The sequence below is a fragment of the Triturus cristatus genome, chromosome 2_1 (assembly GCF_964204655.1).
Source record: "Triturus cristatus chromosome 2_1, aTriCri1.1, whole genome shotgun sequence".
NCBI classification, from domain to species: domain Eukaryota; kingdom Metazoa; phylum Chordata; class Amphibia; order Caudata; family Salamandridae; genus Triturus; species Triturus cristatus.
Window position 1 is genome coordinate 218,967,895 of NC_140581.1, and position 27,074 is coordinate 218,994,968.

Consider the following 27,074-nt stretch of genomic DNA (forward strand, 5'->3'; position numbering starts at 1 on the left):
TCGCCTCATTAACTCCTTCGCGCTGACTGGGGCTATCCCGGAGTTCATGTTAGAGGCAGCTATTGTGGTCATTCCGAAGGCCAGAAAGGACAAGACACACTGCGGGGCATATCGCACTATATCTCTCCTTAACATAGACCTCAAGCTTTTAACGGGGATCCTAGCTTCCCGTTTGGCGCCTTATATGCCAGGACTCATTGACCCAGACCAGGCTGGGTTTATCCCTCAAAGGCAGACCAGTGATAACACCAAACGTGTGCTCCACCTGATATAGAGGGCCTCCTGGATTCCTGCAGGATACATGCTCCTCACCATAGACGCAGAAAAGGCCTTCGATTGGGTCCACTGGCCTTTCCTGGAGCAGGTACTGATCCATACAGGGATGGGGGAGAGGTTCAGGACCCTCATCTTTAACTGTTAGCAGCGCCCCACGGCTTCTGTCCGGGTTAACGGTCACACATCGGCCCGCCTTTCAATCACTAGGGGCACGAGACAGGGGTGTCCTCTTTCTCCCCTGCTCTTTGCGCTCTATATGGAGCCTTTCGCCTAAAGTGTTCAGCGCAACCCTTTTATCACCAGGATTAAATTCGGGGGCGATACCCACACCAGTAGCCTTTATGCCGATGATATCCTGATCTCCTTCTACAGTGCTTTTATGGGGGAGATGGACCGCTTCGCTCGGGTGTCGGGCTTTGAAGTTAACGTGGAGAAGTCGGTAGCCCTCAACCAATCAATGTCACCCTTGACTGTGAAGCACTTGCGCTTCGCGCACACACTTCAATGGGCGGAGGAAACTGTTCCCTATCGAGGTATCCAGCTGGCACTACACTGCCGGGGTGGTCACTGCCAACTACGCCAAGCTGCAGACACAGATCCGGGCGGAGCTATGACGGTGGAAACATTTCCTGATCTCCTGGCTGGGGAGAGTGGCTTCCATAAAGATGACAGTCCTTCCCCCAAATACTTTACATCTTCCAGACCCTGCCCCTTCGGCCACCCAAGGGTTGGATCAAGCGGATCCAATCGGAGTTATCGCAGTTTATTTGGCGGGGCCGTCGAACCCGCATGAAGGGTGCCATAGCGATACTGCACCCAGAGGAGGGCGGCCTAGGGGTTCCGGACCTTTGGCGCTACTTCCAGGCGACTCAACTTCGCCATCTGCTTGAATTGAGCAGACCCGAATCCGAGAAAGATCGGCTGTTCCAAGACCAAGCAGTGGCGGCCACACCTCTACAAAGGATTCCCTTCCTACGTAAAGCTCACAGGCCGGCTAATCTTTACGCCTCTCATGTTACCAGAACGATCCTGGAGGCCTGGGGCCAGACCTGTCAGAGGTTCAATTGGACTACCTTCCCATCTCCCCTCACACTGCTCTTCCACAACCCTGACTTTCAACCAGGGATGAGTGAGACTGCCTTCATGAGCATGCGATTGTCAATCCCTGGGGCGCTTATTCGACCTAGACGAGATTCTTACCTTCCCTCTGGTTCGTTCCATATATGGGATTCCGGAATCTGAATGGGTCTACTACCTTCAAATTCGGCACTGGGCCCTTCACCCACCCATACAATTGTACACAACACCCTTGAAGCAGAACTGAGGCACACACCACCCCACAACCTCAACATAACATTTCACTCACCACCCATTGACATCAGACCCCGTGCACCCTTTTGCCAACCGCGTTGCCGATAAAGTTCCGTGAATGACTGAAGGTAATGTCCTCGTGGAATAAGAAGGGTGGATCTTCGAACTTGTGTGTGGTGGAGTTGCTATGAACTTTCATTGTTGATGGAGTTCGGCCAGAACACACTGAAGAGTCTCAAGTGCCTTCTCTTTCCTTCTTCGCATTGGATGCTGCAGCCGCTTGGAGTTTTGAGTGGTGACCTCGGGTGAGAGATCGCTCACCGGAGGGAAAGACTTTCTTGTTTTTTCTATTTGCTAAAATACTGTTTTGTGGGGGCGGAGGGGGGTGGGGGGGGCGGGGGGTGGGTGGAGTGTGCACCCTTTTACGTTGGCATTTTGGGGTAATACGTGAAGTTGTGGGGCGGTTAGGGCCCCAGTGCTATGGTTTGGTGGTTGTTGCGTGTGCTTGGTTTGGTTTGAACGGAGATTTTTCCCTATTACGTGCAAGTTGTGGGGTGGTAACTCGTTTCATTGAGTGGTGAATATCCGTGGGCTAGTGAGTGCCCTAGTTCTGTTGTCAATGGGTGGTGTGTGAAATGTTATGTTGATTGTGGGGTAGTGTGTTCCTCAATTCTGCTTCAAGGGTGTTGTGTACAATTTTACGGTGAGGTTGTGGGGCGGGTAGTGCTCCAATTCGGTTTTCATGGATGGTGAGTACCCAATACTTTGGTATGGTTGTGGGAGCTGAGTGCCCTAGTTCGGTTTTCAAGGGTGGTTAGTACCCCATTAAGTTGAGGTTGTAGGGCGGAGTGCGCCCCTGTTCTTTCTCACAGGGTGGTGTGTACCCTGTTACGTGTAGGTTGTGGTGCGGTGAGTGCCCCAGTTCTGTCTCACGTCTCACAGGGTGGTGTGTACCCGGTTACGTGTAGGTTGTGGGGCGGTGAGTGCCCCAGTTCTGTTCCACAGAGTGGTGTGTACCCTGTTGCGTGTTGGTTATGGGGCGGTGTGTTCTGTTCCACCGCTCTGTGCGGTCTTGTGTGTTGTGGGTTTTCCCCAAGGGAGAGGGATGGGGTTAATCTCAATTTCTTTAATGTTTGAGAATGCTATGTAAATGCTTTCCTTTGCAATGTAAAGGCTTTTCTTTCAGAATGTATTGTATATATTGATGTTTGTGTTTGCTTCCTTCACTTCTGCATTTTGTTTCCCTAAGGAAGGGCTGCTCAGCTAGTGTGCGTGTTAGAATGCCTGATGAACTCATGGAATGTTTGCGTGCCTGGCTTGTGCGTGGAGTGTCAGTTGAAGGCAGGCAGGCTGAGCGGCAGGGAGACTGCTCCTGGTGGGGCTACATTTCCATCTACCTATCTTCTTCTACTGAACTTACCTTGTAACTAAGCTTAAATAAATCCAACCCGTTTTATATACCTGGCTCCAAGGACCTTCAATTTACCACAATAATGTATGAGATTCGAACTAGGGAAAACCCGTATTCTGAATGCAGTGTCGTATCTAGGTAAGAGGTCAGTGCCTAAGAACCGTTATGTATGTAATGTAGGGAAGAATACAGGTAAACGGTTGCGATGTGACCTGCGCCTATATAAGGTACCTGTATGGAATAAAAGTTCTTACAGGACAATATCTTGGTCTATGAAAATTACACAGAGTCACGATAAGGTACGGGGGAAGATATTAACAAGAATCAGAGACAGTGGCCTAAAAAGAGAAAAATGTAAATTTTGGAATCAGTTCGGTCTCTTATTTGGGCCACACAATTTCCAAAAGTGGAATAAGTCCCAAGTTAGAGTTGGTAAAATCCACGGTTAATTCTCCCACTCTAAAGATAGAGTCAGATTGTTCACAGGGCTAGCGGAATATTAGGCCAAGTTTAGTCCCAATTTTGAAAGTGTGATTCAGCCAATCAGGCGGTTACTCAAAAAGGGGGTGATGTTTTCTGGTCGGAAGACTGTCTAGAAGCATTTAGGGTAGTCAAGGAAAACATAGCTAAAATGCCAATGTTAGGAGATTTTGATAATTCCATGAAGACTTATCTTGCCACTGATGCGAGTGTGAACGGTCTGGGTGCTGTATTATTCCAAATGGTTGATGGAGAGGAGAGAGTGGCTGCCTTTGCCTATCATTCCCTGTGGGGTGCAGAGGAAAGGTTCTACGTTGTGGACTGGGAAGTGTTGGCTAGCACCTGTGCAATAATACATCATTTCAAATTCTTACTGTGGAGAATTACCCTTTGTTCTGAGGACTGAGTCATTGGTGCAGTTGTTGGGGTACAGGAATATTAACACTACAACGCCCCTCATTAAGAGATGGGTGGGAGTCTGATCAAGTTAAATTATTATGTAGAGTACTTGCCTGTAGGTAGAAACATACCAGCAGATTGTCTCTCCAGACTACCTGTGGAAAGAGACTGTGGGCTGGACGTGATTGATCATCGGATTAGATGGTTCAGGGAGACAGCCATTAATAAAGCTGAATGGGAGATGGAGGCTAAAAAGACAAGGTAAGGGAAGAAAGACTTGCAGTATGTAGTGACCAGCTGGCCTGATCTCAGGAGCTAATATGGTCTTTCTGGAATGTCAAGGAGGAGTTATGCATTTTCAATGAAGAATTATACTGGGGGGATTCCACAGTCAGGGTTATGGGAGAAAATCATCAACCTGGTTCACAAGGGGCATCTTGGTAGGAATGTAACCAATTGCAGAGTGAGAGAATGCTACTGGTGGCCTGGAGTTGACCGGCAGGTTGAAGGGGTGGTGAAAGATTGTATACAATGTGCAGGGAGTGATAAATCCAGATTTGTTAGGACTCTTCCTCTATCTCCAGTGGAGGTTCCGTCTGAACCCTGGAGCTTGCTATTGTTGGTTATTGAGGGCCCGTTTGAATTGTTACCTTCCTCCGAGAGATTTGTGTTGATCCTGGTAGACTACACTTTGAAGGGGGTTACAGCAAGCTGTCTGAACTCGGTCACCACTAAACATGTGATTGAGTTCCTACAATAGGTGTTTACTTGTGAAGGTGTGCCCAAAACCATCATTACTGACACGGATGTGCAATTTATATTCCTGGAAATGAGGAAGTTCCTGGAGGATCTTACCAAAAAACACTGCAGAACGGCGTAATATTCTCCCCACGATAATGAGCTGGGGAGAGTATGAACTATTTGATTGAGGCCTGTGCTCAGACAGCAGTTGAAAAGGGTGTCTTCTTGAATGCAGTGCTCCGTGAGAAACTCTGGGCACGCCGTAATGCTCCCAATTTGGCCACTAAAATTTCTCCTTTCTTGTGTTTGAAGGGCAGGTTAGCGGGAAGCAAGCTGAACCCTCCCTGGCTAGATTTCAGCAAACAGGCACATAGGATTGACCCCCAGTCTGTCAGACTTCACCAGCAGAATTACAAGAGGTGTTTCAATGACAGACACAAGGCATGTGCTCATGAGTGGGGTTGTGGGGGATGTGGTTCTCATTAAAATAACACATTTTACCACACATAGTAACACTTAAGCCTGAGCCTACTAAAAGACATTTTGTAAGAGCAGGACATTTTTAATAGGGTTGTCACGCAATTGACACTTTTCATTTGTAATAGATTTGATGGCAAAGTTTGGGTCACTTTTGCAGTTCAAAGTTTATACATACATATCCTTTAGGAATGTCAGAATCCTCGTTGTTTCCAGGATCATTTTCTAAGTGTTGTTTAATTTTTTCTTCTAGCCCTGCAGCATCTGCTCCTTGGTAAAGATCGATTTTCACCTTGTTTCGGAAGAATAGAAATGTGGGCGTTGCAGATATATTATTAGCAGCAGCAGTACCCTGAAGAAAAATCAGATTTAGCATAGAACTTGTAAATGTGAATATACACATGCTTAGTTTGCTTAAGTTCATAATTAATATTCAAAACACAGCTCTTGTACTAAATGATCTAAACATTTAAGTATTATTTAAACTTGTAACTTCAATACAGACACTTTAGCAGCACCATCATTTGAATAAACTAAGCAGAAGAATATGGAGAGGTTAGAGTAATGGACTAGTAGAAAAAAAAAGTAAAATTAATCAGGAAAGTAAGAACTGGTATAGCAAATGCAAAGAAAGAAAAACAAGCTGAACAAAAATTAGAAATGTACAAATGAGTGGCACAAGCTAAATAATGAAAAAAGCAAAAGTCTCAGTCACATTAACCCCTTCAGTGCCGAAGACGTAATGGTTACATCCTCGGCAGCGGTGCTGCTGTGCCGAGGACGTAACCATTACGTCCTGGAACTGGCCCGCGGGGGGAGCGCTGGCTGTCCCCCGTGGACTGCCTCCAACAGGCCCCCACTGGAGACGACAGAGAAGTGCTTCCGCTGCCACCCCCAACCCCTCCCTCAGCTATCGGATAACGGTGCATCATGTTGCCATTTGCTTCCAGGGCGTCCAGAGAGAGGACTTGATAGAGGTACATCCTTTTCTTGGGGGAGGTGGGAGAGGGTGGAGGGGTATTTTTGGGAAAACAGTCGGGAGGGAAATAAAATAGTTTTTCCTTCGCCCCTGTCCCTGTTTCGAATGGATTCCTGCTCCACAATCGCAGGCAAAGCCTGCAATCATGGAGCAGGAATTCATCCAGTGGACCACCAGGGAAGTTTTTCTTTTGTTTCAATGGGGTTTCTAGGAACCAGGGATTGCATTATTGAGCATTTTGGGAGCGACCCTTTGGGCAACGGTTGCTCCAATGGGGGTGATAATTGTTTGTCCGTGTTTTGCCCCCCCCCCTCCCTACGGGGGCTGATTCTGCTGTTTTTTGGCCGATCAGCCCCCCCATGGAGGGGGGTCCAAAACCCACTAGGCACCACAGATTTTATTTGTGTGCATTCTGGGGCAACCCCTTAAGCCACTGGGGTGATTATTTTTTCCTCTGTTTCGCCCCCCCCGCCCCCTCCCCTGGGACTAGATCAGCCATTTTTCCTGCTGATCTATCCCCTGTGTGGGGAAGTGGGAGGCAATTGAAACCCACTAGATGCCGGGGGTTAATTTTTTTTATAATTACGGGGAGCAATCTCTAGGGCAAGGGGATTGCTCCCCTTTTGGGGAATGAATGTTTTGGCCATTTCTGCCCCCTTTGGAGGCAGATTGGGTTTACATTTTTATGTCCATGGGGGCAGAAGCCTCTAGACCACCAGGGATTTTTTTTTATGTATGCACAAAGAAATGTTTTGGGTGAGTGGCCCCTTGGGCAAGGGTCATCCTCTTCTGGGGATGAATGTTTTGGCCATTCCTGCCACCCTTGGGGGCAGATTGGCTGTATATTTGTAGGACCATCTGCCCCAAGAAGGGGGCAGAAGTTGCTAGACCACCAGGGATTTTATTGTTTATGGCAAAAAATGATTAGGGGAGTGGTCCCTTGGGTCGCTCCCCTTTTTAGAGGGGTGAATATTCTGGCTGTTTCTGTCCTCCATAGGCCTTGTATGTTTAAGCCTGTGTGCCTCAAGGGAAAGTTTGTGTGTTAAATGTAGTTCAAATGATTGTCTGCGTCTTTTGCCATTATTTGCGACCGTAACTTTTTTGTTCTCCTTTTCATTTTAGTACAAAGCTTTTGTTTTACTTTGGTTTAACTTGTGCTTGTGGTTTCGGCACTGATAGAACTGAAGTTTGTTTAGTTGCAAGTGTTTGGTAAGGAAACCTTTTTCATATTGTTAACTACAAATGTGTATCAATGTCCTGCATGAATGTATTTTTTTGGAAATATTGTAATAGCAGCCTATTTAGCTTCTGTTTTTACTTTCAATTGTGTACAATGTGTATTGTGTTGCTTTGTGTGTGATTTTCTTTTGTTTTCTTTTTTAGTGGGAAATTGTTGCTTGCCAAGTCTGTGCAGGGAAGGTGCTAGTGAGTCTAGCTGCCTCTGGCAAGTGAGTGGTATTGTTTTACAGTATATAGGTCTTTGTGTGCTTTGTAGTGATTGACTTTACCCTGCAACTGCTATATGCCTATAGTTTTTATTTTTGTTTCATAAATCCATATTTTGTTTATACATTTTTTGACTCCGTGTTGACTTATTTATCAAGTTACTTGTATACCTAAGGATTATGGCTAGTTGCAGGATGACCACTCAGCAGGTTGTTGGGATTCTTTGAGTCTTCTTCGGACCATGATTATGGGACTGACTCTGCATATGAGGCAGAGGAGGAAGGCCAGGATTCTGGCAGTGAATTTATGTCAGAGAGGAATTATCGGATGATGAAGCTACTCAGTGAGGATGAAGCTACTCTAAGTGCGGATAGAGTGCCTGTTTTAGAGGAGGACACTGAAATAGTGCAGCAAGAGGCTTCTGGATTGCATCCTGTGGCTGCAAGGCTTCCCATTGGAAGTTGGACTATGGGTTGACCCAAACATGGTGCAGCCGGTCTTTAGTGGTGTTGCACATTGTGAAAATATTTTGCCTATAAATTTCTTTCAGTTGTTTATGGACGATGTATTTCGGGCTGAGATTGTTGAGAAGACTAAATTTGTATGCTGAACAGTATATCAGGGACAAGAGTGCCAGACTTAGGCCCCACTCTAGAGCTGCCCGGTGAACTCCCACAAATCTGGATGAGCTGAAGACATTCTAGGTTTTAACCTTCTTGACGGGCCTTATAAAGAATCCATTGCTGTCTTCATATTGGTCTACTAATCCCTTGATGGTAACAGCTGCATTTCCTGCAACAATGAATCGTAATCGGTAGGTATTTGCTTCTTCTTCGGATATTGCATTTTTCTGATCATGCAATTACACTGCCCAGAGATCTCCCCGATTGTGACTGTCTTTTAAGGTTCGGCCTGTCCTTAATCACTTTGTTGATCGATTTTCAGAGATCTATGTGCCTGGGAAAGAAATAGCTGTTGGTGAGTCTTTGGTCCTGTTCAAGGGCCAATTCGTTTTTAGGCAGTACATTCCTAGCAAGAGGGCACCTTATGGAATTAAGATATGTATGCTGTCTGAGAGTTGTACTGGATAGGTCTATAATTTCAGGGTCTACACTGGTAGGGATTTCAGTATTGACCCCTCTGGTTGTCCGTCCACTTTCGGAGTTCAGAGAAAATTGTGTGGGAACTGGGTAGAGGACTTCTTAACAAAGGTCACCATTAATATGCAAGTAACTTTTACACTGGTGTGCCATTGTTCAAGGAATTGTTCAAAGTGGACGCTGTTGCTTGTGGCACAATCCGGTCCAACCATAAAGGTTATCCAAAAGAGCTGGTTTGTAAAAAAAAAAATAAAAAAAAAAAAAAAAAAAAAAAACTTGTGAAGGGACAGTGCAGTGCCTTGCGTAGTGATGAGCTTCTAGCTCTGAAATTTTCTGACAAGAGAGATGTTAATATGCTGACTACCATCCAAGATGAAAGTACTTCACCTGTGACTGTTTAGGGTCAGGTTGCTTAAGTGCGCAAACCTGTGTGCATTTTAGACTACAATAAGCACATTGGCGGTGTAGATTGAGTAGATCAAATGTTGGAACCTTACACTGTTGTTCATAAGGCGTACGTTTGGTATAAGACGTTTGCTATCCATTTATTCCATTTAGCAAGCTACAATGCCTTTGTTGTATTTAAGGATTGCTCTCCAGTGTCCAAGATGACATTTGTTCAGTTTCAGCAGTCTCCAATATGCAGCCTTGTTTTAGTGGAACAGGCAAGAGTTCCTAGAGAAGCAGTGGTGCAGGATGTGGCTAGATTGAAAAATCGCCACTTTCCTGATAACCTTCCTCCCAGAGCCAAAAACGACTTTCCAGCTAAGAAATGTAGAGCCTGTGCCTAGTGACGTGTGCGGAAGGAGAGTCGTATACACTGCCCCTATTGTCCTAATCCTGGGCTGTGTGTGCCCACATGTTTTAAATTGTACCACACACAACTGAGTTTTTAGTTACAACCGTAAGCATACAAGTAAACTGACCGGTCTGTATTGTTTTATATTTTTCGTTCAGATTTCATGGTTGTCATAAGACGGATGTATTTAGTTGGAGCTGTTGTGCTTGCAGTTAGTTTTGTATCTATTGCCAATTGGTTTGTGTTTTTTTTGCATAAAAAAATGTGATGGCAGTGTGTAGGACTGGCGCTTGGTTGGTGGTGTATGTGGAGTGGCGCTTGGCTGGCGGTGTGTGTGGACTTGCGCTTGGCTGGCAGTGTGTGAGTAGTGACTTGCTGCATGTCACCACACACACTGCTAGCCAAACGCCAGTCCACACACTCCATCAGCCGATGTGGTTGCTCTGCCAGGCATGTGGGCGTATGAAAGTGATGGACCCTTGAATGGCGCTGCCTGTTGATGTGAGTGTTGTAATGTATTGGGCCCGCGGCTGGCAGTGTGAATGGTCTTGTATGCGTCACATATGAAAGTAGTTTGACTGGCCTGTAAAGAGGTTGGTGCCTTGCCGTGGCTTTACAGCTCACGAGCTGCGAGTCATTGGTTCAGGTTTTAAACTATTAACAGTGCATTTCTTTAGTGAAAACTCATTAATAAAAGTTTATATACTGAATCATCACTCACCCTCGTGCCAAATCCAACCGGTATGTGTATGTACTTAATGAATAGTTGGTTGTGAAGTAATATTTGCATTTTCTGGCTTTCTCTGCCAGGGTGTACATTGTCTCTAGGGAAAATCTTTCAATGCTCAATATTTTCATAAAGTAGAAACCCAGGGGAGTACAGGGTAGTGTCCCTTTCGTGGATTCCAACAAGAGTTCTTCCCTAAAATGCTCTGCAAACATCTAAATGTGACTACAGCTATACATTTCTGTGCATTACTGTGCCTTACTCTTCCAGAATCAGAAAGAATCCACAAATGTCCTAACACCCAGCATGATTTATGTAAATAGAATCTGCTCGAAGTCTACCCAAATGCATGCTTTTTACTAAAATGCGTGAGATTATTAACAATAACATGTGTACAACATAAAATGTGCACAAGGCACGATTTTTTAGTTGACCATGATGAGAATAATGCTAACTGAATGTTATTCTGTCTGCATAACTGCAGAACAATAAACAAGAATCTACTTTTATTCTTCCTGAAAGTAGTGTAGGCTTTTAGGAATTATTCTCCGTTTTGCTAAAATAATGTAGGTCTTAGAAATGAAAGAGGATGTACTTCCCATGCTCCTGTCCATCAAAATGTATCAAGTGTTTCTTTAGAGTGTCTGTCCTCCAAAATGTTTCAAATACTTCCTTAGAGTGCAGATTTTTTTCCCATTTCTTTTTTTTTTTTAAAAACCTTTATTCGTACAAGTCAGATACACAGCTATTCAGCCGACATCCCGGAGGTTCGGCAGCTAATCAGTCGACACATTAAGTCCTCCATAGCTCTAATGCAGGACAAAGACAAAGGTTTCATTTTTGAAAACTACCTACAATAAACCCAACAAGCAAGGCAGTATACACCACAAGTTCGTGCCAGTTCCCAACGGGGGCGCAGCCCCATTTCCAACATCAAATCAAGCCACCGATCGGGAGGATGAGGGAGAAGCAGAGGCGCTAACATTCTAACGGAGGTGCATCAGAAAGACCCAAGTCGGAAGTGAGGCTAGGGGGAAAGTTGCTCTTCTGGTGGTTCAATGGCAGGAGGCAGACATATGCCCCCCCTATATTGGTTCCAACTTCCCCATACCTTATGCCATTTCTTAGGCCTCCCCCGTGCACTATACACCGTTTTCTCCGAAACATGCTCCAGTCCATGTTGTCCTTCCATGCATCCAGGGTGGGCGGGCTATGAGAGCCCCACAGTCGTGCTATATCTCGCTTAGCCACCATATTGCCTAGGGTCGCCCATTGAGTCTGCGCTGCGTCATAATCTGTAGGACCCCACACATTCAAAAGACAGCGCCGCGCCTCTGGGTGCAGTACAATACCCGTGACCTCCTGCATCACAACGTGAATCCGCTTCCAAAAGTCCGCAATCACACCACACTCCCATATGATATGTAGAAAGGTGCCCACTATCCCGCAGCCCCTCTTACATAGCCCATCCTCGGAAAAACCCATATGGACCAGCCGGGGCCCAGTGACGTAAACTCTGTGCAGTATCTTAAGCTGGACCAGCCGTAGTCTGGCGGGGATCGCGACCTCCTTAGGAGAGGAGACGGCGTATTGCCAATCCTCATCGTCCAGCTCAAGGCCGTCCCTAGTCCACTGATCCCGCACCCCCAGGAGGAGGTCGGTCCGGACGTTCACAAGCTTTTTGTAGATTAGGGAGATTGTGCTCTCCGGCATATGGCCGTCCAGGATCCGGTCCTCCAAGGGAGAGGACTCAGGCACCTTTTCCCCCTCAACGAGGACCGACCGCAGCGCATGTCGCACCTGCGCATACCGGAAATATTCCGTGCCCTCCAGCGCATATTCCTTCCGTAGCTCGTCAAACGACTTAATCCGCCCCTTGGCCAGCAGGTCCCCCACCCTGGAGATGCCAATCAGATCCCATTTCTCGAATCCCTTAGAGTGCCAAAGTTTCCCCAGCATATCGGAGTCATACAACGGAGTGGCGAGGGTGAGCCTATCTTTCCAGCCCAACGAGTTCGTGACTGTCTTCCACACGTTCACCGCCCCCCCGGTCGGCCCCGTGAGGGACCCAACCGGGGGCCTCGAGTAAAGTGCTCTATAGTAGCCACCCCCACGCAGCAACCACCGGTCCATAGCAAAGCCAGGGCTAAGCGCCGGGCCGTAGACTCCATGATTGATCGCATTCAGTTGGGAGGCCCAATAGTATCTTCTGATGTCGGGAAGCGCGATACCCCCATCGTACCAAGGAAGAGTTAGTTTTGCTATCGCTATACGCTGACGGCCGTCCCACAGCAGCGAGCGCTGGAGACTCTCAACCTCCCGAAAGTAGCTGGCCGGAACCAGCTCCTGGGTGTTCTGCAGGGCATAGAGAAAACAGGGGAAGAGACATCATTTTGAATAGCACAGCACGGCCAAGGAGGGAAAGCGGCAGCCGCCGCCAGCCCGCTACATCCCGCCGCAGGCGCGCCAACGGAGGGACCAGGTTCCTCTCGTACCGTACCGTTGGGTCGGTAGAGATATAAATCCCAAGATACTTGAAACCCTCCCGGGCGATCTGGATCGGGCAATTCCGCGGGGGAACCGGGACGTCTCCACACAGGGCATACAGATAGGACTTCCCCCAGTTAATGGTTAGTCCCGAATTCCTCCCGAAGGAAGTCAAAATGTCGCAGACAACTATGAGGGACTTCCGGGGTGAAGTGAGATAGAGCAGGATATCATCGGCATAAAGGGAGATGCGGTGCTCGTGGTCAGGTGACCAGCGAATCCCCCTCACATCTGGGTGCCATCGTATCCAGGCCGCCAGCGGCTCGAGAGCAAGAGCAAACAACAGCGGCGACAGAGGACAGCCCTGCCTGGTACCCCTCCCCAGCTCGAAGGGACGGGACGCCCTACCGTTGACCGCAACTTTAGCGAGAGGTCCTTCATATAATAGTCTAACCCAGCCCACAAATCCGGGTCCGAAGCCGAATTTCGCAAGCGCAGCCCACAGGTATGCCCACTCTACTGTATCGAAAGCCATCGTTGTGTCGAGCGCTGCCACAATGGCCGGCTCCCGCATCGTCCCCACCCTTGCGATCACTCCGTGGATGCGCCTAAGGTTCAACGCGGTGTTACGATGCGGGATGAAACCGGATTGGTCAGGGTGGATCAGATCACCGATCACCCTGACCAATCAGTTAGCGAGAATTTTAGCGAGGATCTTCGGCTCGGCATTAAGGAGCGAGATCGGCCTATATGAGCTGCACCTGTTCCTGGGCTTACCATCTTTATGTATGACCACGATTGTTGCCAGGCGCTGGTCGAGTGGGAGGCATCCCGTCTCCCGCGCCTCCACGAACATAGCTCGCAAATGCGGAGCGATCTTATCCGGCCGGAGTTTGTAGAACTCAATTGGCAGGCCATTCGGGCCCGAGGCCTTGCCCGGACGCAATGAACGGATAGCCCCCGCGATTTCGTCGACTGTGATATCGCCATCAAGATCGTCCCTGTCTATGTCGGAAAGGCAAGGCAAAGCAAGATCACGCAGGAGTTCACACGAATCCCCCACTGGCCTGTCCGACACGGAAGTATAGACCGTGTGGAAGTAATCCGCAAAGCACTGGACTATGCCATCCGGCTCCACGACAATGACGCCATCCTCCCGTCACGAGGTCTGGCACAACACGATTGACCCGCTCCTTTTTATCCAGCCACGCGATTAATTTCCCGGCCTTGTCCCCGACGTCGTACAGACTGCCCCGCTGTTCCCTACTCAAGGCTTTGGCCGCGTCCGTCACAAGGGCCTTGTACTCCGACTGCTTAAGGGTCAAATTGTGCAGCGCCGCCGCCGTGACCTCCCCCTCCAATGCCAGCTCCAGATCCGCGATCTCCGCCTCAATCTGGGCGACCTCCGCGTCTCGCCGACGCTTGGCCGCTGCTATCAAGGAGAGGGCCTCTCCCCTAAGCACTGTTTTGAACCCTTCCCACAAAGACACCGCCGACGTGACCGAGCCGAGATTTTCCTGGAAATAACGATCGACCGCCTTCAGCACCGCACTACGAGTCGTAGGGTCCCTGAAATACCACGGGTTAATTGGGGCCACCCTACCCCCCACTCCTCTACCAACATCCATACAGATCCACACCGGCGAGTGGTCAGAAATACCCCGTGCCATGTGCCTGGCCTCAGAGACAAAGGAGGCGTGTGCAGCTAGGGTAAGCACATAATCAATTCTGGAGAGACTGCCATGCGCCCCGGAGTGGAAAGTGTATTGCCGCTGTGTGGGATGCAGCAGTCTCCAACAATCAACCAGACCAAGGGTATCTACAAAGTCCGGAAGCCACTTCTGAGCCCCCCCCCGAGCTCCTTGGCGGGTGTCTGTCAAGCAATCCGGAGCCAACCGCATTGAAGTCGCCACCCACCACCAACATTCCCTCTGGGAGATCCAACAAAGTCCTCTCTAAGTCCGCAAGTGTGGAAGGTTGCGGTGCAGGAGGGACATAAACCGACACCAGGACCAGCGTCCTGCCCTCCCACCTCCCCGCTACAGCCGCAAAGCGTCCCCTATCATCAACAGTAGTGGAGTCGACCTCGAATGGCAGAGAGGACCTGACAAGTATTCCAGCCCCTCTAGACCCCGAGGAAAACCCGGAGTGTGCGACAAATTTGTAGCCTTTCCTGTTGAGTGCATAGCACGTGTTACCAATCAAGTGCGTCTCTTGCAATAAGACAATATCTGGGGTACATCGCTTCAGAAATTGCAGGACAATCCCACGCTTAATACGATCCCCCAAGCCATTTACATTCCAACTGAGTATTTTTAAGCCCCTACCCCCCCATCCCAACATGTAAGGAGACCACCACCCCCCGCGTGGAACCGCACTCGGGTCACAGAAGCTTGCATCCTTACGCCTTGCATAACCAAAAACAACAACAACCCCAACAACAACCCCAATCCACCCCCCACCCTGCACCCCTGCGTAAGCTCTAAAATGCCCCCCAACTTGCAGTGTGCCTGTCGCCCCATACAAAGACTAATCTACAAAAAGAACCCCAGAGGAGGAAAAAGCTCCCATACTGCCCCCGCTACCCCCCGGACTGTCACCCTCCCGGGGGAACCGGAGATCTAGTACTTAAGTCCTGGCTCATTGTTCATCACCGCCACCGTCTGCTCCACCGGAGCGTTCCACGCTAGTCCGTCCTTGGGGCAATGTGTCCAGCCAATCTCCGACCATGTCCGGTGATTCAAAAAAGAAAGTCCGCTCTTCGAACACCACACGCAACCTGGCCGGGAAGAGCATGGCGTATTTCAGTCCCATCTCTCGTAGCCTTCTCTTGACCGCCAGGAAGCCTTGTCGTTGCTTCTGCACCATCTGGGTTAAAGTCCGGATAGAAACTTACAGTGGTGTTCTGGAATAGCGTCGGGCCGGACACCCGTGATGCTTGCAGAATGGCATCCCGGTCCCTGAAGTTAAAGATCCTGGCGACAATCGGCCTCGGAGGGGCCCCCACCTTGGGCCTCCCGCCAGGGACTCTGTGGGCCCGCTCAACAGTAAAGAACTTACTAAGGCCTTTGGGCGCCAGATGGTTCACCACCAGGTCCTCCACAAACAGGTCCACCGACTGTTCCTCCAAATTTTCCGGGACCCCAATAATGCGCACGTTATTGCGCCTTGCACGGCCTTCGAACTCTTCCAATCGTCGGGCAAAGTGATCATTTGCAGTCCGCAAGGTACGGACTTCCAGCTGATGGCCGGAGATGTCGCCCAGGAGGCCTGCAGTCTTGAGGTCCAAGGACTGAACCCGTTCATTAGTTTTCCCCAGGTCTGCCCGAATCAGATTGACATCGATCGATATGGCGTCCACTTTATGCGCCAGGGTCTCAAATTGTTGCCCGATAGAGGACTTCATCCCCTCGATGGCCCCCATGATATCTTGCAGGGTTGGTTCCGCGGAGGGGGGCGACACGTCCTTCAAGGCTTCCAGTGTCTGTCCCGATCCGCCCGGAGACCCCTTCTGGTGGGCATAGCGGTCCATGTTGTTAGTCTGGGTGTAGCCTCCCCGCCTGGTACTCTTGGGCTTCTGTTTTTCGGCGTCCGATTTGCTCGACATCGCAATCTGCCGCTGAGACAATCTCCTTGCCCATACAGAGTAGACAACCATGCAACCAGTGACTGGCGCTACCCACGCCCAGGCCCGGGCGCGGTGGAGACAGGAAAGCGAAAGTGAAAGTGAGGACACCTTCCTTCCGACGACTCGCCCCTCGCACGGCCGCTGTTGTTCAATTAGTGCACGGGCACTGTGCCAACGCAAGTCCCGGGCACCTTCCGGGGAGTAGGCCACAAACTTCCAGGCAGTACAACTTCGGTCTCCGGTGGGCGATTTCGATCCGGACAGCGGCTCTCGCCTCAGCAACGGCTCCCCTCCAATATTCCGGGCGTCAAAAGCAGGATAATAGACAGGATATCTGCCGGAGGGAGCGAGGGTCTCGGGAGCTCTAGGCTCACGCGGCCATCTTGATCACGCGCTAAGCTCCTCCCCTTTTGCCCATTTCTTAATAAAACTTTAGATATCTTTCCTGTGTAGGCGAGGGGTGCAGATGACGAATGTAACTATAGCTAGATTTAGTAATACAAATGTATCTAGGTTCTCTCTTCTCCCTCTCCTAGAAGCTGTACAATTTTTAGACAAAGAGTAGTAAAGTCACCGTCAGAAGACGGTCGGACCATCGTGAATAACCAATAGCGAGGCTTGCTGATGAGAGAGAAAGCAACATTTTAGCTGAGGAAAGGAAGTAGCGTACTATAAAGATTTCTGTGGGCAAGTGTTTCTCGGCTTGTTCACAGGTTTCCTGACCTGTCCTGCGTTCGTGGTATGCCGCATGCCATGCTGATTCCCAATTCTCTGGCTGGCAGATCCTGCTGAACCGAAGAGACTTTCCTAAAGACTTTGCACATTATCGGCTGGGGATGTTGGCTTTGCTATACTGCAATGGCTGTGGAGTTAGCTTTTCAGACTAATTGCATGCAGTATTTCATCTTGTAAGTGAATCTTTATTTCACTGATGTTTTCTCTCTCTCTCTCACTCCTCTATACCTAAATTCTGATGTTTTTATAAATGTTCTGCGATGATTATTGTGAATCTATTCTGTATTTTGTGAACCGAATTATGACATTCTAATTTGTATTTGTGTTTGACCAACAAGAAAACTATTAGAAAAGACTAGTGTTTGTCTTTGTTACTGAGTTATTTAGAGATGCTTATAATGACCAGTGTTTAGCATATTTCTTCATTATAGGTCCCCGTGGAGAAATAGCATTCCGTCTCATAATTTAGTCCCTTTTAGCTCTACCAAAGATTCATCGGAGGACCTTTGATATTGCTAATTGTGTGACAATGACTTATGGGCCCGTCATTTGAGTTATGCTTCAGAGTATTGTATAGTGGTTGGTGTGGATAGGTAAACTGACTAAAATCCCCCAACGCTTCTGCTGCATCGGTAGAAACCTAAGGGAGTATAGGGCAGTGTTCCTTTTGTGGATTTTTTTATTTTTATTTAAAAGCTTTTTATTTTTATCACAGCAACTTATATAAAAACATACAGATATTATCTGAGACGTATACAAGCTTCACAATGCAATATCCAATCGAGAGAAACACAAGCCAAACATAAAAAATAAAAAAAATGACATCTGCAACACAGAACATTGTTAATACATCATTAATCATCCTTATTCAGATACCTATTCAAAAGAAAAAGAAAGCGAAAGGAAGACCCAAGCTATCTGCTAAAACAGTCATTACTGCTAGTTTTCCCTCCATCTATAAATGGGCCCCCAAATATGTTTACCAAGCAATCTCCCCTTTCTCTCGTAAATCACCTTCGAGATTGTAGATAGACAACAACCTGGCAAGCCGTTGCTGGAACGTTGGAGCGGCTCTATCCAGCCAGGCTGTGGCAATACAAACGCGCAATACTGACATAGCCAAAAATAGAAAACATTGAAATGGATCTTGCCTATCCTCATTATTTATCCCCAGCAAAATTATAGATGGAGTAAGAAAAACTTTAATTTCTAGTGTTTTATCCAAAAATAGTTTGATCGCATTCCTCAAAGTTTGCAATTGAGGGCATGATGCAAACATATGTATTATTTTAGCGTCCATGCTGTCACACCGAGGGCATCTAGTTCCCGTCTGCCCCCCCCAATTGTGCAATCCTTGCAGGAGTATAATACAAGGAAAATATTGTTTTATACTGTTGAGTTTGGAGCCCTGCAGAGAAGGGTTTGGCCTAATTCTAAGGAAGCTTTAAAGCTATCTTGATCTACGCCGAGTTTATCTACCCATTTCTTCTCCTATTTTTCAAGCTCATCATATTTAAATAGAGAGAGCTCAGCGTAAATCCTCCGAATAGTACAATCTTCCCCTTCTCTAATAACAACCATAATTTTATTTTCACTAAATCCACAGGGGCCCCCTTTTTCCCCATCTATAAAACTGCAAATTTGAAGATACTTAAAGAAATTTATTTTACTAATACCATAGCTATTCTGTAGGTCTATAAACTGCCGAACTCTATGGGGCAATAAAGATGAAATATTAGCACTCCTTATTCGCGTGACTCTTATAAAGCCGTTTGATCAAATTTTGCGTGCAGCAGCGGGTATCGCCCTCTGGTCCTCAGGGCGTATAGGATAAATTCAGTGAACATGCGCCTCCCTGCCTGGGAAACGTACCCTTAGTGCACTGCCCCGAAAGTACACAAAGACTTGAAAAAAACACCTTTCAGACCTATAGTCTCAACTACAGGTTCACTGCATGAACCTATTGGCAAATACATAGACGTACACTTGCAACCTATCGTCCAAAATATGACAACGTATATTAAAGACACCACGGACCTTTTGAACAAATTGAAAACCATACAACTGGAAACAACACAAGACATATATCTTTGTACTATAGACGTGAAGGCGCTCTACACGTGGATACCACATGACATGGGCTTAGAGGCCCGGGAATTCTTCATTACTCGTACAGATTGGAACAACGATTTTACAATTTTCCTTATGAAACTAATGAATTTTACACTTTCACAGTAACTTTGCCTGGGAGGATGAATATTTTTTACAGCTCACCGGTACATCTATGGGAAATTGTGCAGCCCCCAGCTATGCCAATCTGTTTATGCATCAATATGAAAGAGAACACATTTTGACCAACAATACATGGCTCAAGAATTTACTTCTTTTCGTTCGATACATTGATGACATTTTTCTTTTATGGAAAGGCACTGAAATAGAATTGATACAAGTCATTGACCAATTGAATTCAGTGAATCAACGGATACAATTCACACATGAATTTAGCAAAAAGTCAATTAATTTTCTGGATGTAAAAATCAGACTTACTACCAACATATACAGAAAAATCACTGACAGAAATAATTTACTCCATTTTACCATCTTTCATCAACAACCTTTGAAACGACACTTACCGTACTCGCAACTTCTACGTGTTAAAAGAATCGTGTCGCGACCAGACGATTTGGAAACTAATTTAGTTACTATGGTAAAACGATTTGCAGACAGAAAATATCCGCAAGAAATACTCTCACAAGCAGTTGATAGAGTGAAATCTAAAACACGGGAAGAAATACTTAAGCCCAACACAAGCTTAAAGACCAAAGACAGAATGGTATTGGTATCTAAATACTCGACCTCAAGTGCTGCTTTCAAGAAATTGATTTTAAAATACAGGCCAATGATAGAATCAGAACCAGATTTCAATGGTATATTCAGTGAAAGACCTCTTTTCGCATATGAAAGGAGTAAAAACATCAGAGAAATCCTATCAAGTACAACTACAATCAGACATACAAGGGCACAGTGCCGTGCTATAACTGCAATAACTGCAACATAATATCAGGAAACACAGTGACACATCCCAGAAAAGGACACAAGATTAAGCTTTATACCACAGCTACATGTGATACTACAAATGCTATTTAGATGTTAAAATGTCCCTGTGGACTAGTTTATGTGGGGAAAACCATACGTAAAATGAAAGTACGTATAAACGAACATAAGTCCAATATATGCACGCATAATCAGAAATCTAGTGTTGCCACCCACTTTCAAGTTAATTGCCACAATGTCAGCTAGCTACGTTTCTTGGTATTAGAAAATGTTGTTCCCAGAGAAGGATATGATACCAATAAATTACTCTTACGCAGAGAACTTATTGGATCAAAGTTCTGGACTCACTCCAGCCGAATGGTCTCAATGACCGTTTAGAATATAGTTGGTTTTTGTAATTGCTTTACTAGTCTTCACTGTCATCAGAATGAATCTCACATAATCGTGTTATGTTATCTTATGTTACTTTATGTCTAGATCCACCATTCCAAGATGGTTACGCTTGGTGAACATCCTAATCTCACAACAGTCCTCTTTTCATTTTTACTAATCTCGAACGCGAACAATCCAGCCGGCTTTAACACACCTCGGGACACGCTGCTCACTTTCTATCACTCCAGAACCGCCGAACGATGCCCCTACACAAGCAGGGAGAGGTACATGACTTTCGTGCTAACTCTCTTTTTCCTCTTTTAACTTGGTGTTTTCTACATTGATTTACCACATATCACAGGCACATTTTCGTAACGATATAAACAGTTTTTCTTCATCACGATTGTCGGGTGGTTTCTAGATTCGCCCATACCATTTTCTTTTCCTCAACAAACTTGGTGTATTTACGGGATAAGGTCTATAATTCGCACACACTATCGGACACCTTTAGTAGAGAATGCATTTCTTCACAGAACAGTCTTTCCAACTTTGGATAATTTTAAGAGCTACTCCACCTCGCGTTTCTTCTTATGTCCACTCAATCGTCATCTGCACGATCTATAATAATACGCAACTAGCCAGTTTTATTAGTATTATAATAGTATGAAGATTTAATACTATGCACAGTTTGCCAACTATGCTTGTATTCGACTTTTGCAATTTCTTTTGCTGTAGAATCGAATTACCCCTGACGAAGGGCTAAACCAGCCTGAAATGCATTGGGTTATGGATTAATATTCTCATGAGACACGTCTCAATTGGAGAGATAACATTGATTGTTTCAATTTAACCTGAGGATATTGAAATAAATTCAGTGTGCACTTCAAGATTATACTAATACGGAGTTTGAACTTTGTTTTAAGAAGATTACTTGATTTCAATTATATATGCCAACTGATTAAACCTCAGTGGACTACAAACAGTGCGCTAAGGGGACATTTCCCAGGCAGGGAGGCGCATGTTCCCTGAACTCCATGGGGCCCCATTAAATCCCCTAGTCTCCGGATCCCACACATTTCCCATTCCGCCATTATGGAATCTGAGAAAATTTACCCAGGAAAAGTGGGGTTCCTAAAAAGTGGAGTATAACCATTTAGTCTACCAAGACCATTTCTTTGTACGAAATGCTGTCCAGATCTTGTATGCAGTCTTCAGTCTAAACCTAGTTTTTTTTTTTTTTTTTTTTAAAATAACTGGGCTCAGTAAATTTCAGAAAACAGTTCTCAGCATCTTCCCCCACCAAAATTGTGTACATTTCTATTGATCCAGACTTGACCTAGGGATCAGACGCGTCTCCCCCGATTAGCCCGCTCATATACTGAAAGGCTGCCGCCCAGTGATACATTTTAAAATCAGGAACAGCCCATCCTCCCCTTTCCCTTGGCAAAGACATAAATCGCACTGCCCTCCTAGTTTTCCCATGTGCCCAAATAAACCTATTAGCCATGTGCTCCAGTGCACAGAACCATTTTTTCTCAAATTCAAGCGGAATATCCCTAAAAAGATACAAAACTTTTGGCAAAAAGACCATTTTCACCACATTGCACCGCCCAACTGGTGACAGATGTAAATTGTGCATTCTATCAAAATCTTTTTTCGCTTTGGTAATTATTGGCTCAATATTTCTTTGCACAGTTCACCAGATCTGCGGTTATATTTCTCCCCAGGTAAACAGCTGAGTCAGTTACCCGTGTATCATCACACACAGCCCCCATATTCCTGACTGAGTCTTAGACCTATTTAAAGCGTACCCTGATACAAGGCCAAATGTTTGAGTTTCTGTCAATTACAGCTAGGGCGTCTTCCGGGCTTGGAGTGACCAATGCGATGTCGTCTGCATATGCCAAGGTTTTATATTCTAGGCCATGATATCTTATAGGGACAATGCCTCCATTTGCCTTCAGCTTCCGAATTAGGGGGTCAATGTATATCGCAAAAAGCAATGGCGAACATAGGCAACCCTGCCGCGTAACGCGCCCGATTGTTAGAGATGCCGTATATCCTCAGTTCACACAGGCTGTTGGATCTTTATGTAGGGCCTGGATTGCACTGACAAAGCCCCCTCTCCCCAATACCAAACCGCTTCTTAGCTGCCCAGAAATAGTCCCAGGAGACCCGGTCAAATGCCTTTTCAGCATCCATTAGCATGACCGCCATCCTTTTCTATAACTGTGTCTCTTGTTTCGGTCTATGCAGGCTAAAGCTCAGCGTCTCCCTGCGTACCCCAGCTTTGAACGCATACCAGACTACCCCTGAGCTGGTGCTTTCTCTATTGATATCCCAGAAACCAACAATCCATTCCTTTAAATATTGTACATATCCTGGATCTTTCAGCAACCCTCTCTCGAAAGTCCATACCTGCTCTGGTCTCCCCCCCCCCCCCCCCCATCGCTATATCAACCGTTAGCACTAAAGGATTAGGATCTGAGATGATGCGGGGAAGCTTCTCAATCCAACACCTGGAGACTAATAAATTAGATACAAAAAAGTAATCAAGTCGGACAACCACCTTGTGCGGAGCCTAAAAATATGTACTGCCCGGATCATCAGGCTACGATCGAGCCCACACATCCGCCAGTGAGTTATTCCGGGCTAAATTAGAGATTGCTCGAAAAACCTTTTTCTTCCGACTGGCATACTTATCCCCAGTCTCTGTCCAGAGTCCACCCAACCCATTTATGTTAAAATCTCCACACATAATGACTGGTCCAGGCCAAGAGGCTAACTCCAGATCTAGAAATTCAAAGATATCCGGGTCATCCTCGGTCGAGCCATACACTGAACAAATAGTAAATGTTTCACCCAGTATCATACACTCCACAAGAGCCCATCTACCCCATTTATCTTCTAGCTTCCTCTTAATTATTATATCGTCTCGTCTGGAAAGTATAGCGACCCCTCTAGTCTTAGTCCCCGGTCTAGTATTTGCAATGAGACGGAAACCTAGCTGTTTCATTAGACTAACTCTTGTGCCCTCTTATGGGTCTGTTGAAGGCACAAAATATCTAAGTGCATTGTTCTCATGATCACTGCGACCCGTTGCCTTTTAGCGTGAACATTTAAGCCACAAACATTAACTGTGACGATTCGTAGACTCATTAATGAACATCAAGCATCTGTCCTGCCCAGTTATCCTTTAAGTTTATTTTCAAGTTTTTTTATCTTTATTCCTAAACTTTCCCTTTCCTTGTTTTTTGTTGCTTCATTGCTCACCATAGGTCTTACCATATGTCTCAGATGTCGTGCTGTGCCCCCTCCCTCCCTGCCACCCCAAAAACCCCTCTAACCCTCGAAACCCTTTCCCAGGCCACTCCCCTCCCCCATCGCGGGCAAATAGGTCAAGCGTGACCTATGTGAGGTAGCCTAAGCCCATGGCTTGAGTCACAACAGCCCCCCTTACTCCCCCTGATACACCATCGTGCTCTATGAGAAATATCTTAACAAGCTATTCACCTAACCATCAAACAGTTATACATATATTTAAATCACTGATTCATATATAACCGGTAGAGAATCCTAAAACTATAATTGCCATATTCATATTATAACGTACACAACATCAGAGCTGTCAGACCGCTCCATCTTTCCCCTTCTTATCCTGCAGCTCGTGCTTGTGCCTTAATCTCAGAAAAAAACATTCGGACTCGGCCATTGAGGAGGACTTTAAGCCAGGCCGGGTACAGTAGATAGGCCTCCCAACCGATCCCCTGAAAGGGGGTGATCAACTGTCTGAGCCTCGACCGCCTTTCGACAGTGGCGTAACAAAAATCAGAACGAGTGAAAAATGTATCCTTTTATGGATTGCAACAAGTTTTCTTATCAAAAATGCCATGCAAACTTGTAAATGTGATTACAGTCAAACTTTTTCATTGCATTACTGGGCCATACTCTTCCAGAATCAGAAAGAATCCAGCATTACCCCAGGTCTCCGGATAAAAATGGTACCTCACTTGTGTGGGTAGGCCTAGCGTTCGCCACCGGGAAGGGCCCAAAACGTATTGTGGAGGCATAAAAAATTATATATCACAAAACGACCTGGTTTTGCTAGGGGGTAACATGCGTTTTTGGCCCCGGGCTCGGCGGCCATGTAGGGGAATCTACCAAACCCAGACTAGAAACCCGTGGGAGTCCAACGATGTGTGGCTCACGTGGACCCCACAATGTTTTATCAAGAATCCCCTGTAAACCTCAAATTTTGCTATTAAAAAAAAAAAGCACATTTCTCTCACATTTTGGGGGGAGAATTGCTGTACAAATTTCCTACCACCCAGCATTCCTCTTGGTCTCCCAAGAAAATTGATAACTCGCTTGTGTGGCTGTTTTTTTCAGCTCAGTCAATATTTTTTATTTTCAACTGTTAGTTTCTATAAAAAAAACTTGAGGGATCTACACAAATGAATTCAGAATTTTGTCTACTTATCAGAAATGTATAGCTTTCCGGGATCCATTATTAGTTTCACACCCATTTCTACCACTAACTGGAAGGCGGTTGAACGCACAAAAAAATAGGCTATGTCCCAGTAAAATGCCAAAACTGTGCAGAGAAGTTTGGTTTCCTGACAAAAGTTTTGCTGTTCCCGATAGCTGGGAAGATGGTGATTTTAGCACCACAAAGAGTTTGTTGATCCCACTTGCAGGGGAAGAAAAACAAACGCTGTCATCTGCAGCAAATGTTTGCCATTTCCACCCCAAAAAACAAAATTTTGCTGTATTGATTTCTCGGTGCACTCCAGGGGAATCCTCAAACCCTGGGTACCTTTAGAATCCTCAGGATGTTGAAAGAAAAGGATGCAAATTTGGCGCGGATATCTTATGTGGACGAAAAGTTATGGGGGCCTAAGCGCAAACTACCCCAAATAGTCAAAAAAGGTTTGTCACGGGGTGGGGGCTGGCAGCGAAGGGGTTAAGGCAGAAGAAAACAAATAAGCAGCTTAAGGAAACTTGATTGACTGAAAGAATGTATCTAAAACAGACTGGCAAGAAAAGACCACCACTGTGGAGCAACTTACACAAGAATATTAGAACAAATTGACTGCCGCAACTCTACTAGTAGGATTAGGCTTTAGTGAATTAATTATGCAAATGAAGAATAGCAGTCTGCATGCTGCTCTTTTCACAGAAAGATATGCATAGTTTAAAACAACCTTGAGCAGAGAAACTATTTCAAGGGTTGCAATACAGTCCACTGACCCAGAATGAACAAATGGCAAAATAATTAGGTGGGAAATTCTTCAATGAAAAAATACGTAGTGCAAACTTCTGGCAGTACAACACATAACCGAACGAACCGAATAATAGTCCCTAAACAAACAAACGTATTTCTTCTACACGCTGTCTTTACGTAACCTTTTGGATAACAGCATTGTACTTTTAACAATAGGAAAGATTTATATTCCAGAAGACAATAACACCTATACTCCACACTCAAACAATTTTACGGGTGTTAGACATGATAATGAAGTAAGACTAAATTGCTGGTTAAGAAAGGTGTAATTGTTACACTAAGTTTTAATATCAGATCAGTTCTAAAGACACAAGAAGACAAGAAGTACTTTATTTGACACAGTACTGTAGTAAATCACAAGAGCTTAGGTAGGTTACAAAGTAAGTTGCTTGGTCAGGAGTAATGCACGTCCAATCTCTGCTCAGTCCCATCCAACTGCAGTCTCATAACTCCCTCACAACAACATTCTAAATTACCAATAACTCAACATGCTAAACGGTTGCTTACCATAGACCGTGCTAAGAGGGGAAATAGGATGAGGGAATATACCACTGGGAAAATAATTTACAACACACCTCCTTACCCAAGAAAGAAGAGGGCAAAGGGAAGAATGCATAGTACTATATTATTAGTACATCAGATAGTTTTTTCCCCCCACGTAGGTGGTCTGAGTTCTCTTGTACACCAGTTGGTGGCGACTGTCTGCGTTTCCTTGCTGGTATTTTGTTTTCCACCCAACTTTAGGTATCAGGGCTACAGGTATTTGACTATTCTGCCCATGCTCCAAGTGCGTCCAGCCTCTAAGATTACCACATTGTGCTTGACAAATTTAATTTTTACAGGCACAGAAAAAGGGTTAAAAATTTGTTCTGAGGATTAGCAGGTTTTCTTACATTGTCCCACTTCCCAGTACTTGGCTTTCATTTGTTGTCATACCATCTTTTGAATTTATTTTGTGCACTCTCACTTTACGAATATATAAATCCAGGATTTGTAAAGTGTGGCAAATCACCTGTAAAGGTCTCAAGGAGCTGAATTATTGGCATGGGGAGATTAAGTGATTTGCCCAGAATCATAGGATATTGATGCAGACGCAGAGACTCGAACCTGGTTCCCAGAGGCTCTGAGGTCAGAAGTTCAGTCCATTAAGCCACATACTCTCCTCAATCAATAATTTCACCTCTATGAACCCACACTGAACTATCTCCATTGAGCCAATTCGGCCTCAATTTAGAAACGGAGTATTCCTTCCCTTGAGTGTTATTAAAGTGGAGAACAGCATTAGTTGTATCGTGATAAGACCACAACATATCTCTTATAGCTTTGCCTACTGAACCGCCAACAAAATGAGCAAATTGGATCGACTCC

General features: G+C 45.9%; 1 protein-coding gene across 1 annotated transcript in view; it reads right to left on the reverse strand.

Annotated features, from left to right (window-relative positions):
* The window catches only part of TXNL1 (thioredoxin like 1), a 174,135-nt gene that overhangs the window by 116,700 nt on the left and 30,361 nt on the right, over window positions 1-27,074 (reverse strand). The window contains exon 3 of the mRNA XM_085630116.1: window positions 5,274-5,447. Coding sequence (XP_085486242.1) covers window positions 5,274-5,447 — 174 coding nt within the window. The remainder of the gene's footprint in view (window positions 1-5,273; window positions 5,448-27,074) is intronic.